This window comes from Mastigoproctus giganteus, chromosome 4, assembly GCF_048544385.1.
Source record: "Mastigoproctus giganteus isolate SK-2022 chromosome 4, ASM4854438v1, whole genome shotgun sequence".
NCBI classification, from domain to species: Eukaryota; Metazoa; Arthropoda; class Arachnida; order Uropygi; family Thelyphonidae; genus Mastigoproctus; species Mastigoproctus giganteus.
The window spans coordinates 240,307,536-240,324,420 of record NC_143578.1 but is presented as its reverse complement, the minus strand read 5'-3'; the positions used below and the strand labels follow the sequence as shown (position 1 = coordinate 240,324,420).

General features: G+C 31.1%; 1 protein-coding gene across 1 annotated transcript in view; it reads right to left on the bottom strand.

Moving 5' to 3' along the window:
* LOC150087557 (mitochondrial enolase superfamily member 1-like) overlaps positions 1-16,885 on the bottom strand; it is a 94,596-nt gene that overhangs the window by 29,300 nt on the left and 48,411 nt on the right. The window contains exons 6-9 of the mRNA XM_090372122.1: positions 13,533-13,564; positions 6,975-7,013; positions 4,467-4,549; positions 134-168 (exon numbers count right to left, since the gene is read on the bottom strand). Coding sequence (XP_090228248.1) covers positions 134-168; positions 4,467-4,549; positions 6,975-7,013; positions 13,533-13,564 — 189 coding nt within the window. The remainder of the gene's footprint in view (positions 1-133; positions 169-4,466; positions 4,550-6,974; positions 7,014-13,532; positions 13,565-16,885) is intronic.

The following is a 16,885-nucleotide window of genomic DNA, read 5'->3' as shown; positions in this document are numbered from 1 at the left end:
TACTAAATGATGAAATGCAGTAAAACCAAATAACAGTTTAGATTCCAAGTATGAAATTTCTGATGTTTTAAAATATCAAAAACAGAATATTAGCAATACTTTTTCACAAGGAAATATGAACGTTTCAACTTACTTTGTGAAACCACTTTCCAGTGCTTCCCTGCAAAGCTGAAAAAACAATTATTTTCATTCAATCTTTTAAACCAATTGAAAATTGATATTTGCATTATATAACATGGTTGATGTCATTAGGATGGTTGGTTTGAATTTGTACTGGTGCATTAGCAGCAGTGGCTATTATGCGCCAAGAAAAAGGTAAAAATAGTCATTTGGTGAAAGAGGGAGTGTTATTATTAGAAGATTAATAACCACTTGTGTGTTTATTTATCTTATGGATATGAAATACACTTTAAATAATCACTCATGTGGTTATTCATCTTGTGGATATGAAACACAGCAAAGTGACACTAATATATCACATGTAAATATTAAGCTCTTCAATTGAAAATGTTATAAAGTTAATATGAACACACTTCAATATATACAGTTAAACAGTTTGGTGATGTTTTGAGAAGTGCCGTTTCTCATCATCATCTCAACATCATAATAGTCCAAGTTAGAAATTAATTATATATATAATATTACAATAATTAGATTAATATACCTGTTAGTGAAATTATTGAATTATCCTTGGGAAAGTGGAAAGGTAGGAAAGATGGGAGTGATAATAACCTACATTTGACCACTAACAATATTATATCTGTAAGAACCAAAGAGGTTGGATGAAGTATCCCTAGTTCAGATATACTAATGTGTGATGAATTGCATGTGCTCCTGCAATTCATTGGGTTAGTTTACTGGTATTAGTTAATGCATGTGAAAAACCTGCCAGCAATGAGAAAGTTAGATATCTCCCCTTGCAATTTCAGCTTCCAAAAAATTTTGGCCAACAGACTAAGCTCACATACTAGAATAAAAGTTAATTCCATAAAGAAATAAAAAGCCTTATATTCCTAAATAAATTTAAAAGTCTTCATTTCTATTGCTACAAACAGTTTAATCAAAAAGTTCAGCAAATGTTCACAGATACAAAAAATTTATTTTATTCAATGATAAATGTTTACATTATTAGCATTCTTCAATATAATCTTCTTCTGCAATGATACACTTCCATTGTGCTTGCTACTAATCAAAACATTTTTGGACGTCTTCATTTGTGAATGTTTTCAAGGAACCCAATCATTTTTGTTTTATGTCCTGTTTAATTTTGGGAATAGCCAAAAGTTGCATGGCTCTAAATCAGCAAAATAAGGTAGGTGCAGCATGACAGGAATGTTTCTGTCAGTCAAAATTTACTGGATAATGAGTTACATGTAACACAGCACATTGTCGTTATGACAAAGTTAACCATTTCCTTAGTCAAAATGGCCTGAACCAGACCAAATGAAGGAGATGTCTCTGCAGCAGTTTTTTGAACAATCAGTTGTCGATCCAATCGAATAATGGTGTAAACATCACTGATGTTTAATTGTTTTGTGAATTTTGAGAGGTAACCACCTCTCTTTCTCCAACTTCAAGGGAAAAATTTCCCTCACAAAACCTTTGAAACCATTTTAAAACTTTTTTTTATCATAGTATCATCTCTGTAAACTACAGCAAAACATTTCATGCATTTCCATGCTGACTTTCCAAGTTTACAACAAAATTCGATGCTTGCAACTCAGTAAAATTTCATCATTTTCAGTACATGTGACAAATGGGAAAAACAATGTTCATTCTAAACAATTTAAAACTTGGTGTTGACAGATGTTGCTATATGCCTCACTCCCAATCTTTTAGCTACCACCATGCATTCAAGAATTATGAGATCATTCCCTGAACTTTTTGCTCAAACCCAGTACATAGGGTATCCCACCCTCACATATCAGTAAAAATTAGTATGTGCAATGTCTGGTTTTCCTGATGCTGCACATGTGAGTACAGCTTATATATTTCTCATTGCCAGCAAAGTTATCAAATGTATGGACTCAATTATCTCTAATATAAATATAATGAAACCCCTGTTTAATTCCTATTCAACCCCTATTCTTTCTTTTGATAGCCACAGTGCAAAATGTTCATAAAATAAATGAACACACAAAAAAAAAAAACTTTGTAAAAGAATAAGAGAAGTTTACCTCAATATGTATGTAGAACACTTCCGTATGATACTCTCCAGAAAGTTAAAACGAAAACAAATTTAAAAAAATTAAAAATCTTATATTACAGTAAGAAATAATTAAAAATAATTAAAAATCAAATGAACACAACTAAAAATCAATTTAACACAACTAAAAATCAATTTAACACAATTAAAAATTAAGTAAAAAATTAATTTAGCAAAAAAAATTGCAAAACGATTTTCCTTCCTTCAAGGAAGGAAAATCGTTTTGCAATTTTTTTCATTAATTTTTTTTGTTTTAAATTTCTGGAGAGTATCATACAGAAGTGTTCTATGTATCATATTGAGGTAAACTTCTCTTATTCTTTTAAATATTGATTAGAATGTATTGAGCATTATAGTTCTGGTTCATACTATCAGATACAAAAAAAACAAATTTCTAACAGGTCTCCAGATAAATCAAAATGAATAAATTGTAGCAAAAACTGAACTGGCTGATGTTAATAACATAATGATATAACATAATGTAAAAATAAATAACACAAGAAAAACAAACAGAAGAAACTAACACAATGGAATAACATAAGAAATAATATTACTATGAAGTAAAGCATTTTGAGGGCTTAAGCCTCAGGCTGTGAAAGAATTAGACAACGTACAAGTTTGTGCAAATGCAGCATATTAGTATGTAATAATTCTAAAAAGAGCTAAAAACAGCATCGTTTTAATTATATCTCATATTGTGAATACCTTCACGAGTTGCCATGATATTGCACTACTTCAAATAAGCAAGGCTTCACCAATGGAGAAGACTATTGTTACTTATTCTCGGTGGATACCACCACACAGACATCATTTCGGGACTATTTGGCCCTTCTTCGGTAGGTGGGTAGATACCCTGCTGTTGCAACCAAAGCATTTTGAGGGCTTAAGCCTCAGGCTGTGAAAGAATTAGACAATGTACAAGTTTGTGCAAATGCAGCATATTAGTATGCAGTAATTCTATAAAGAACTAAAAACAGCATTGTTTTAATTATATCTCATATATCTCATGCAACAGTGACAACCCAGTTATGAAATTTAACTCCACAATATGAGAAATGCCTGATGGTGTATAAAGTAAATTAGACTAAAGCATTTTAAGGGCATAAGCCTCAGGCTGCGAAATAATTAGACAACGTACAAGTTTGTGCAAACAAAACAATTTTTAGCTCTAAATAATAATAGGAAACAATAATAAAATTTTATTAAATAAAATAAAATAAAAATTCGATTATTTATATTCCAAGATATAATTTTATCAGCGTGCCATCTGGGTGGTAATATCTGACGAGAATAAGTAACAAGTCTTCTCCATTGGCGAAGCATTGCTTATTTTAAGTAGTGCAATATCAATATGTGGCAACTTGTTGTGAAGGTATTTGTAATAATATGAGATATAATTAAAATGATGCTGTTTTTAGCTCTTTTCAGAATTGCTGCACAAACTTGTATGTATTACTATGAATCTAAGAGCTACTATGCCTCAATATATTCCATGTTTTATTAATAGTTAAAAATGCAAGAGTTTGCCTCAATACTTCTTCATAGGATGACTTCTACACTATACTTTCCAAGTAACACCGATTTAAAATGATTTAAATATAAAGGAGAGGAAGGAAAGTTTCGTAAATATTTTTTTGTCATGTTTTTTATTTAGCAAATTTTTATTCCACAATATAATTTTATCAGCGTCTATTTTTATATTATATATTTGACATAATGCCTTCAGTCACTCAAGGTTTCGTGGAAGATTTGATGGATCTGGGGTTTGGGTTTGGGCTTTCGGCTGTGATCCCAGCACATCGGATCATTCATGCACTAAGAGTGATGAACACATTAAATTATTTTAAATAAGTTTTTATGCATTTTAATTTGGTCTTACTTGAAGAGTATAGTGTAGAAGTCATCCTATGAAGAAGTATTGAGATAAACTCTTTTGCATTTTTAAGCATAAGAAATAATAGAAGAAAATGCTGTGATACCATGTGTTTAGATTGAAATCATATACACTGATGCAATGCTGAATATGCAATAACATGAATAATGATCAGCAATCTTCCTATTAATAGGAAATCAAGATACAGAATTCTCATAAAAATCTAGTTGTGCATATAAAATGTAGGTAAAATGTTCATTAATTTTGAGATCAAAATAAAAAACTGATCTTTGGTCAGGAACCACAAAAATATGAATGCCCAATGCCAGAAAACTTTATAAATGCAGAAAATGTAAATCAGGATTTAATTAATTAAAATAATCTTACCTTTCTGATTTTATCATCAGTATATCCTAACCATCCAACACTAGTACAATATGCAGGATAGCCACGCTGCTTTACCTGTTGCTCTAGAGAATAAATGTAAAAATACACTTTTATAATTTCTTAATAATTGCCAAATCAAATTAGGTTTTTAAAAAACATTTTAAATTCTAATTACCATGAATACAGTTTTAATCCAAAATTAATAATAACACATAAATTGCACTCTTTAAAAGACATGGTTTTGAAAAGTGCATGGTTGCTTGTAATTTTCCAACAAAGTAAATTACTTTACAAAAAAAAAAATGATAAAAACCCTGAACTTATTATAGGACTATGAACTGTGATCAGACACTATGCATAGCACTGATGAAATATTTTAGTTTCAATTTAAGTAATTACCTAATTAATATTAGTATCCTGATATAATTATAAACATATTTTTGTAGTTACTCTTGCTGTACACTAGAATATCCTTAAAATAAGTATATTGTATCCATGCTTTGCAAAAAAAAAAAAAACTAGAATCACCATCACTAAAATATGGAAGGCGAGGAACACATGGTTGTAAAGATACACAACTTATGAAACTTTATCATAAAGTTAAACAGAATATCTTATTTGCCTAGTTGTTTCATTACAATAACCAGGAAACCAACAGGCAAAGAGAATAGTTAAATAAAAAAGGGGGCACAGAGGAAAAATCTAATTTAAGTTTCCTAACTCAGGCAGGAAACCTGACTTGCTTACTGTAGTCTGCTTGAAGACTCAGAGACTTAAGTCCTTACTTTACTCAAATTGAGTCCAGATATTTTGAGAGTTCAAAGAACAAAGTCATAATCTGGTTCAAGCATTTTGCTCTAACTACTATTTTTTTATCCAAAATAGTTTAACTTTAAATGACATCAATGTCAAATTTAACTTCAAAAATTTTTGTTGTTATACAAAATGCATAAATAATGAAGACTGGATCCTTGGTTGCTAGTAATTCTTCTCAAAGTCATTACATAAGAGTCTACAATTTGTTTAGTATCTAAGCTGAATGATTTAGGTATGTTTTTGCATTATCAGGCCAATTTTTGTCTTATGATATCAGTTGCATTTGTTTGTTTATATACTTTTTTACAATGGATGAGGATTTACCTGACAATCAAACTGTGGTTTGGCTAAATCACAAAGATGGTTATTTAAGTAATGCCTCAATATATCAAAATGGATCCAGAATATGATACAAGCATTGAGGAAGAATTGCAGCCATCCCAAATATGTCTATGGAGAAAAAATAAATTTAACTGGTGTGTAGTCAACCAATCAACCCTCTAGAAACAGAAAGACAAGGAGCAACAATTTAATTAATTATCTTCCTAAGTAAAAAGTCAAAAATTTATTTGTAAATTTAGAAGAGATCTGAGTTATATCCTCAATGCTGCCTTGCAAATACAAAACATGTATGATAAGCATTCAGTATCACATGCTGCCATCTAAAAATTAAAGTTCACCATTCTTCTCTTTTGAATGAGCCCATGGAATTTAGCAGCATCATCATCTTCTCAGCTTACCAAACAATGCTGCATGAGAAGCAACAACTTTTAAGCACACAAATTGAGAAACCTTTTATGAACAAAAATAACAGATGATATTTATGTTCATGTAGGAATGACAAAAGACGTTCTGCTGTATGCAATAAATGCTATAAAACTGTTTGCAAAGAACACAGCACAATTTGTGATTATTTTCAATGAGCACCAGTGAATTTTGACTTTTCATGATGAGTGCTACCAAACATGTTTGTATTTTAAATACAAACATGTTTGGTAGCATGTTTCTTTTTTTTATTAAAACCTTAGACACTTTAAATACAAAACAACATAATTAGCATAAGTCATGTTTCAAATTAATAAGATAGGTTATTCAATTTTACTAATTCAACATTTAAAAAGTCATTCATTAAATTATTATTTTTAACTTAAAGCACATTGAAATAGTAAATCAGAATAAATGTTTATAATCTGAAATATAATATTTATAATATTCATTTACTTAATACTTTTAATTAATATACAAAATAAAGCTTTAATTTTCTGGTTCAAAAATTACCCAAAGATACCAATTATGTAGACAAAAAATGATGATTATGCCAGTTAAGAGTTATGCTTCCACATTTTGAGTTATGATCAGTTTTATTCATTCACAGATTTATATATGCAAACAGTTGTGTTACAATAACTTCTTGTATTATTTAAAAAATTTTCTGCAAGTTGTTTAAGACACTGAATACTTTAAAGTCCACTTTCAACATATATTCCTTTGTTTTTGAGTTTTACTCATGCTGAATTATTGCTCTTATTTACTTTTTTCTCCAGGAAATCATCTGTCTTCTAACATTAATAAGGTGAAGGTAATTGAGATCCCTAAACTATCTCTATAAAATTCAGAATTTAAAATAATGTCTCATTTTTATCAATAATATATTAAGACAACTGTAAAAATGATTAAATCTGTTGTTATTACCTCTAATATATTTACCTCCTTCTTGCTTCTTGAGGATATCTATAAAAGAGAAAAAAAAAAAAAAATCAGTAAAATATAATTCTATAAAAGTATTACTTTTGTTGCTTCTTAATCCAGTTTATAAAGAATATTATACAAAAATAATCTAAATATAAATAGTTATATACTAATAACTAGTATTACAATAATTTTAGTTGCTGTATGTCATATTTTTAGTACCAAAAACATACCGAAATTAGTTTGGATTTTTGGCTAAAACTGGCAGAAATTGAGATTTGTGTGTTTGTAGGATGGCCCACAAAGGCCATATTCAATATTTATTTATTTATGTGCCCAATTTGAAGTGTACAACTTCACATATTCAAATGTATTGAATATATTTTATATTATATATTGAATATACAATGTAAATTTTCAAAATAATTAACCAAACTGTATTTTGTGTTACTATGCTGAATTAACATGTATAATTTCCCTACAGTCAATTTTTGATGTTGTTACTACCATTCTTTAGTTAGTTACTACTATTCTATCAGTGTTCTATGTAGGAAATCAAATAGACAACTTTGCTTTCCTGTATTTCATCTGTGGAAATATCTTGTTTGTTTGTAGTTAATTAAAATATATTAGCCAGCTTGTAAATTGAGATAATTTTGAAATTTTCTTTACTAAACACATGTTATAATTTTCAGTGAAAAAAATAATTTTAAGCATCTTATCTATGCATAATACTTTTAATAATATTTAAATATTATGTTAATGTAAAGTGCCATTGTCACTGCAAATATCACAGAGTTTAAGAAGCAGCAGGAATTTCTAAACGGGAATAGGATATATATAATTCTTGAATATTTTCTTTTGTGTAATTCAGTGGGCAGCATACAATTAATACCATAGGATTTTATAAATTTCATGTAATACATATATACATACATTCCAGCAATATACACTGGTGTTCAAAGAAAGTGCATCACCCAGGAATTTCACATTTCTAAACCTTTTTCACGATGGTATGTTACATTAATAACCAGTTATTAATCACAAATAGAAATATAAAGAAAAGATATTTATTAATAGTTAAGGCAAAGCTAAGTAATATTTGACAGGTGTTCTCAAAATATTCCAAAATGAGCATGTGCAACCTTTATACAACAGTTTTGGCAAACATGACAATTATGGCTGAAATGTTATCAGAAGCCCACAATTTGCTTCACTTTATCATTTTAAATGGAAAACAAAATGAAAAGTTCCCCAGGTGCAAACTAATATTTAGTTGAACTGCCTCTAGCCCTGATGACAGCAGCACACCGTCGAGGCATTGACAAGATCAATTTCTGAAGATAATCAACTGATAGTTCATGGTTCCAAACACGAATTATGGCTTTCTGAAGTTCATGAAGGGTCTTTGGTTTCTTCCGGCAACTGCAGATTCCACACAATGCCAACAGTTCTCTATAGGATTCAGATCCGAGCTGTTTCCTGCCCAGCTAAAAGTTGTAATGGACCAGTCTTCTAACCATTTTTTCACCTGTAACAAATGTAAACACATTACTTTCGAACCTCTAATGCAGAACATGAAGCTAAAGTAACTACAGAAGTGCTTACTTACACTTTTCACCCGATGACAAGGAGCAGAGTCATCCTGAAAGATGCAATTACTTTGCAGGTTGAAATGGTCTAATGGTTGGCAGCAATTTGCCTTCCAATATAGCCAGGTATCCATTTGCATTTACAGAACCTTTTATAAACTGCAGGTGACCTACTCCGCAATATGAAATGCACCCCATATGGTCCATTTGGCTGGTAGGGAATTTCACTGTAGATTTATGGCCCTTAGTTCTAGAATCATTTATAACAGTTAAAATTAAACCTTCATTTTTATCCTCTTTCAGAGGTTTACAGACCTCAATCAAGTCCTTTCTAAGGTGTCTGATTACCAAGCTCTGCAGCAGGGCCACCTTTATTCCATCAGGATCCTAGGTCTTATAGTCTGGATGGTATTCTCCACCACATCTATGGCAAATCGTTTGTGTCCCATCAGAGCCATGCAGGTTGAATTTCTTCTCATCCGAGAAAATAACTGACTTCCACTGCTCGGGGGTCCATTTGACATGCTCCTTACACCAAATTAGTCGGGCATTTTTCATTTTTTGTGTGAGGAGGGGCTGCTTCTTAGGACGACGGGCTACAAGTCCATTTTTGAAGAGGCGTCTTCTGACTGTTACTGCACTTGCTACCACTCCTGTATGTTCTTCCCATTCTCTTTTCAGCTCAGATGAAGAAGCTTTATGGTTTTTAAGGCACAAGCACTTCAAAACGCAGTCCTGTTTTGGCATAGAGACTCTTTTGCATCCGGTTCCTTTTTTCCTATCAGCAGAACCAGTATTCTTAGTTTGGAAAGAAATCTACTCACTGTCGACTGATTACAAGACACTATATAAGCAATATGATGAGAAGAACATCCTCCCTCATATAAAGCAACAATAGCACTCTTTCTTCATGGTGTCAACTGCACGTAACTCGCCATCCTGACACAAGCAAGGAATGACTGCAACTCTTGCAGGGCATGCTTATATAGCTGAAAGTAACAGCTGATGCAATATTACGTCATCACCTACGCACGTCAATCTTATCTGATGCAATCTGTAAGAAATACTGCCATATACTTACATTATTCAGACAACAATTACAATTATAAGGGGTGATGCATTTTCTTTGAACACCAGTGTATATATATATTTGACGTTGTTACTTCCATTCATAGTATAATATATATATATATATATTATACTATGAATATATATATAAAAATTTTTATATATATATATATATATAAAAATTTTTAATTTTTTAAATGAAATTATGCCTCAGACTGAAGCAACAAAGCACATACCCAGAACAGTGCATATGAGTAATAATTATTTATTACATAAATAAAATGTATGTAATAAATATTAGATTATGTCCATAAAATGATACCTTTATTTAAAAGTGACAGGTTTTATAACTGATTATAATAATAAATGGTTGTCATATTTGAAAAACTAAATAATAGATATGCAGTTATTCTAAGTCTTTAACTTGAATTGGTGCCTACAATGAATTGGCACCTGTGGCTACCCTCGCCATACCCTAGTTACACCTCGTCAGTCTAAACTTCTTTCCCTGTAATTTTAATTTATGCCCTTAGTTCTAGAATCATTTATAAAGGTAAAAATTAAACCTTCATTTTTATCTTCTTTCAGAGGTTTACAGACCTCAATCAAGTCCTTTCTAAGGTGTCTGATTACCAAGCTCTGCAGCAGGGCCATTTTCATTCCATCAGGATCCCAGGTCTTAGGCACACAGAATGAAGGTTTTTCCCTGGGCATTCAGATGGGAATTCTCTTTTTTGTTGTTGTTTTTGAAAGTTTTACTGCACAGCGGCAGCCAAAAGCCATTATGTGTCAAACAGTAGTAGGGCTCTTTTTTGTAAAAAGAAACATACAAATCATTTTTCTTCATTTTCCCTTCTTGTATATGTCTTTATACACCACTCTTTCTTAGTTTGAATACTCAATTACCCTTTGCTTTATTCATTATAATTTTGTCATTCGGTTTGCTTTTTAATTACTTGATTATATCTAATTTATTTATTTATTTATGTTAATCTGTTTATTATGATTTAGTTTGGTGTTGCTTTGCATTTGTTATGTTTGCTTATTTAGAGGGAAGTGGCTATAGCAAATGTCACATTTTGAGTATTTAGTTTGTTTGTTATTTTCTTTCTGTGTTCAGATCACATAGGAACATTCACTGACATCTGGTTAGATAGCAATCAAAAACTGAAATATGATTTTTTTTAGTTTCACAAGTGCTAATGTCCCCTTGAAGATGTATTGAATTCTCTGTCTTTATTTTATTATGGCAGTGATACTCTTACCTTGTGAGGGTGCATCTCTTTGGGTTGGGTGGGGAGTCATGTATTTACTCTTCTGAGACAGGGGGTATCCTGATAATCAAGCAGCAGAACTGTATCAAGTGCAGAATTACTTTTCACTTTTGTTTTGTGGTATATTTAGTGTTCCTTTTTGTAAAGGTTTTAATCCAAGTTTTTAAACTTGTATTATTGTTAACTAGGAAATTTTGAAAAGGTGAATAACTGTAAGCATTAGAAAATTAGAAATTATCATATAGACTTAATAAATATGTATGAATAGTTATTAACATAAGTATCACTTTTATTTTAAGAATATATAAATTCATTTTTAAAAAATTCATATGCAATTATTAATAACAAAATAAAGGAAATAAGTAGCAAAATGTCACCACAGAATATATTTACCAGTTCAAAAGATTTCTCCTGTAATGGAAAGTTTTTTATTTGATTCTGAAGTTTGTTAATTTAGGAGCTTTCTGGAAATTATAATTGTAGACATTGTCAGATATACTGCACATTTATTCAACTTAAATTTGTAATGAAATTCTTGGATAATTATGAATACATTTTCCTTTTGTTACAATTTCTCATACTGATAAATACAAAAAGAAGCATTTCTGAACTTGTTAAATTCATAGCATTTAACAATTCAGCAAAGGCCAGGTAGGCACATACAGACCGAGTTAATTTTATTATGCTTAATGTATTGTGAGAAGAATATTATATGAGAATTTTTAATTAAAAGGTTTATGAAAATGAATATAAAATATTTTAAAACATGTTGCTAATGCAAATTATTATTTCTTTATCGATAGTAAACATTCTTTGTCAATTAAACTAAAGGGATCCCAACCTAAGTATTATCCCTGAAGTAAATAACCAAATCATAGAGCAATTTTTCTAGATTCTGTGTAGAATGCGATCATCAAGCCAAAAAAGAGAGATAGTTACTCATATAGGCTGAAAATCATGAATGACTATTGAATTGAATCTACAGATGCAATTGTTCTTCATTTTCATCCAAAAATATCCTCTCTTTTTGCTTAATGAATTCTACAAGGGATCTCATAATTTGAGAAATAATATTTAAGTGAATGGCAAACTACTAGACCACTAGGGTATGCATTGGGGGCGGGGCAGGTTTGGCACAGCTGTTAAAGATTAAGAGGTCTGTTCATCACTCAGGCAGAAAAACCAGAATTTATAGTTTCCAATCTGATTCATGTTTTAACTGACGTATCTGTACCTATAGATAAACTGAATATAATTACTTGTAGATAAAATGAATATCAATTTATATAATAAATATTGTTTAAAGTGTATTCTGTATAAACAAATCTTTTGTAATGTGTGTTATATGCATTTTCCTCAATTTCTTCATTCATTTATTCTGCTATTTTTCTGTAAGTGTATTATCTTAATTTCTAGTAATTATAAAACTGAATAAATTCAACTTCATAAAGGAGAAAAATATTTCTGTTATGAAATCCAAATGAATTAACTTGAGAATTAAGAACAAATTAAATAATAAAATTAATTAAAATGGCTTCTTATAAATAAATGCTTTAAATAAAATATAAAATTATTTGAAACTTAATTGTAAACAATTAATATTTATAATTATTTATAAAGAAATTAGTTAAAATAACTAATTCAGCATTTTACAAGATATTTGAAGCATTACAAAAAGCAGGAGAATAATAAAGATATGAGTACAGGAAGTAATGATATCAGAAAGCAAAAGTAGGAAATATATGTTGACAGGACTGAGAATAAAGTTAATAAGTAGAACAGACAAAACATCTTGAAAAGGAACATAAATTTTAAAAAGACTCAGGAAATAAGAGTGCATAGAGAAAAAGACAAAAGAAAAATTGTGGAAGGGATAGTGATGATAATGTGCACGTTAAGTGCCAAAGCAACTAAGGCTATGAGTCATAACTATATTGGCCGACCGGGCTAGCCGAGTGGGTAAAGTACCTGCCCGGCAACCCAAAAGTCGCGGGTTCGATTCCCCCTCGGGCTTGGATCAAAATACTGCACAAACCTTGGGAGGTGCAATATGGCCACAGAAGCCGATGCGCCAACAACTACCAAATCAAAAAATAAAAAAATAAAAAATAACTATATTGTGTCTGTAATTTCATGTATTCTTTGGTCAGTTTTCTGGACAAAAAGGCTGAGTTTCTAGAAGGAAAAAAAGCCATGCGACCATTGCTTGAGACCAACTAACTCAGCCAAGTTATGAAAAAAAAGTTCATAAAAAACATTTCTCATATCACTGACAGAATTTGAACTCAGGCTTTTTCCAACTGGTGTAGGAGAATGGTGATTATGACAATTGTGCTGCCCACAAGGGAAGAGATTGCAAAAAGCAATATTCAGAGATTTTTCAAGAAGTAAGCATTAAGAAATAAAATATACACAGAAGACAGTAAAATGGTACAGCTGGCAAGCAGATTTCAGAATTAGTTGGCAACAAATTGCTGGAAAGATAAGGAAGATGAAGCATTAATTAAAACAATTTAACCAAATTTTAAAAATAAAAGTTTTCTACCAAAGTTTTTATGAAATATACGCTATGAAAAGGAGAAAGCAAAGCATCGCTCAAAGAGAAATGGCAAACAAAACTCACATACCAAGTGCTTCCTTTTCACTTAAAACATCTGAACTGAAACAGTCAAAAAAATTTTTAAGATTCCTTTATTTATAATTTTTTTCTACATTTTAAAAAATGGCATTTAATTAAAGCAAAACAATTTTTAAAGAATTACTTGATAACCCTCCTTGTGAAATATAACTGCTTAAGTTAAATAAATAAGAATTTTTTTGAATGGCTAAAACCTAGTAAAATCAAATAATATAAATTGATAACAATTTTTCTTCCTCTCTACAATTTCTCCAGGCATTAAAAAAAAAAAAAACGTTTTAAATTTTTATTTACAATTATAAGTAAAAAACAGTGAAGTGAAATCACTTTATGAAATTTTTTTTATATTAATCTGTTTATCCATGTATATTCCAATAATGGCATACATTACAAATAAGGAGCAATTATGCTGCTCATGAATTTATTTGTATGGCAACTCATTACAACACCCTGTTGTCAAAACCCTGCTACTATGAAGATTTTAATCTTCATAGTACTTTTTTTTTCACAAGGAAATTCTATTTTAATGCAAAGAGGCTTAAGCTCTGGATTAAACTGAACTTGCCTACTTATGTTTTAGTGGGAAGTAGTTCTCTGACAGCTCACTTATTTAAACTTTGCTTTTCATACCATTTAATATTGCTCATAATGTGATTTAAAATGTTTACTAAATTGTTAGGTTCCGCACTGATAAGGTGGCTAGCCACTACCCTGCATTAATGAAAATAACAATCAAAATAGGCTGTGTGGGTGGTGAGGATGCTGCATTACAACTAAATAATAATTGCACTTTTCGCAGAGTCCTTAGAAATAAACAGTATGGCATGCAGGAGAAATAAGTAACAATACTGGGATTTTTGTCAGTGGGGTTTTGGTAATATAAAAGGAAACTGATAACTCTCTTTTTTTAATTCCAAATACTTGAGACAGATTTTGCAGCATGCCAGTTTTATACAACAACAAAAAAAAAACCACACACATAACATTAGAAAATAAGTAACAATTATTGAATATGGATGAAATAAATAAACGATGTAGGAAGAAATTAAGGCTGGTTGTGAGTTTTATTACCTTTGTTTTGTTTTTTTTATATAGTTTTACAAATTTCTGAGAATCATTATAGAAAATGGCACCATTATGGCTGTGCAAATTCAATGAATAATTTATACATGTGTATGTAGAGAGTTCATGGCAAAATCACATCTACCTGTGCTTTGGGTGCCACCTGGAAGATAAACATAGCAACTGGGAAACACATGTATGGAACATATTGTTTTGTTTAAACTTCATTAAATGGATGGAAGCTATTTCTACGATATGGCATGAACCAACCAGCTACTTTTGTCTTATAAAAATTTCAGATTTTTCAAGTACAAATAAATTAGAATATCCAAAAGTTGATTCTGCAATGAAGCTAATCCTGCATGGAGAAAAAGGATCTACTCCTGCATTGTCTGTAGTTGAATTATTTCAATTAATTACAAAAAACTTCCCATTTCCAGCAAAGAAGATGAGAATTCAATAAAAGATTCAAATTACATTCTACAGAGTAGCAAAAAAAGCAAACTAACTGAACAGTGAGCTTAACAAACTAGTGTGTGATTTAAATTAATCACGGGAAGAAATATTTGCATCAAGGCTAAGAAAGGAGTTTTATAGCTGATGGTACAAAAATTTCCATATTCAGAAAAAATGTAAATTAAGGAATACTGCACAACACTTTATGTATTACAGAATTACCTTGTACTCTCATTCACATGTACTCTCGCACCTGAGAGTGGGTGCGAGAGTACATGTGAACAGGCAAAGTTTTTACGGCTCCAGCAAAAGAGAAGTTTTTGCTTTTTTATTGACTTAAATTGGAATATTAATTTATTTTTTAGAGTTGCATTATATTCCTAGTAACAATACTTTAGTTTAAATTGAATTTAGATTGAGATTTTGTATGTTATTACTTAGTATTGGTAAGGGTATCAAATCCACGTGTGGACAGGTTTTGCAGCTCCTGCGAACAAAAAGTTTTTAATTATACTTAGCCGCTTTATTCACTTAATTGTTAGATTAAATTATTTTCTATAAGTAGCTTATAGACCTAGTCAAGCTCCGTGATTTATTTTAGATTTAGATAGCACGATTTGGAAAGTAAATAATACCTCGTGTCCGTAGATTAACCGTTCGTAACTTGCCGCCATTGTTATAAGATACGTGTGCTAGCGTAAGGTTTAACGGAAAACTAGGTAGCAAGTATAGTAGTATCAATTAATCAGTAAAATTTATTAATCTTATTAAATTTCATTGTCAATTGAATTGTACTTTTTTAACTAAATAAATATAGCGACCTAGTTATTACAAACGTAACTTGGAGATAATATTCGATACCAAAATATATATATATATAGTGTTATAACTGCATTGGGATATAGACTTAGGGTTATATTTTGTATTGGAATTTTATTGAACTTCAATAGAAATTATGACTCAGACCAGAGCAGCAAAGCAAAAGGCTCAAACTAGTGGAAGTGCTGTGGCACAGGGGAGAACTGAGGGGGGGGGGCAGTTGTCCTCTGAATCACAGTCTGTTGAAATGCACTGCTTGTTTGATGTTTGTGGAGCAATTAGGAATGGGACATGATATTGCAAAGGAGAATGTCTTTGTGTGTGCGTGCGATGTAAAGAGTGCAAGGAAATCAGGCACCAACTCGGCATTGTTATGGGCTTATATGAGAGCTTGAAGGACAGGATGGATGCCCTCGAATGATTTAAATTGAGGGGCCCATCAAGCTCTCAGCTGCCCACATCAATGCCAGTGCTTGCACTTGAATATCATGCAACACAGCAGCAACCCTCAAGGCAGAATGCGCTGATCCCAAAGGAACTAGCTGTTACAGGTGACTCTATTGTCAGGGAAATGGGGAACATATTCTGCAAAAAGGATATATTGAACAGGACCAGGGTATGTCTGCCAAAGACAAAAAAAAAAAAAAAAAAAAAACTTCCACTTCACCCTTCCGTTCGTTCAAAATACCTGTCCAGCTGAGCCATAAATTTATTTAGGCTATCAACTTCCACAACAAGGGATGGAAGTCTGTTCCACCAACCAACAACCCCGCTGGCTAAAGGCAAATTTCCGCACGTCTATCCTACATCTGTCTTTCCTCAATTTGAATTTATGCCCTCTCAGGTGATTATTCTGAGCAAGAGGAAGAATCCCATCAGCATTGAGCATGCTCAAACCATTCAAGGCTTTATACAACTCTATCAGATCACCTCGCAGGTGCCTAGTCTCCAGACACTGTAATTTGCAAAACTTAAGCCTTTCTTTGTAAGAGCAACCCTTTGTTC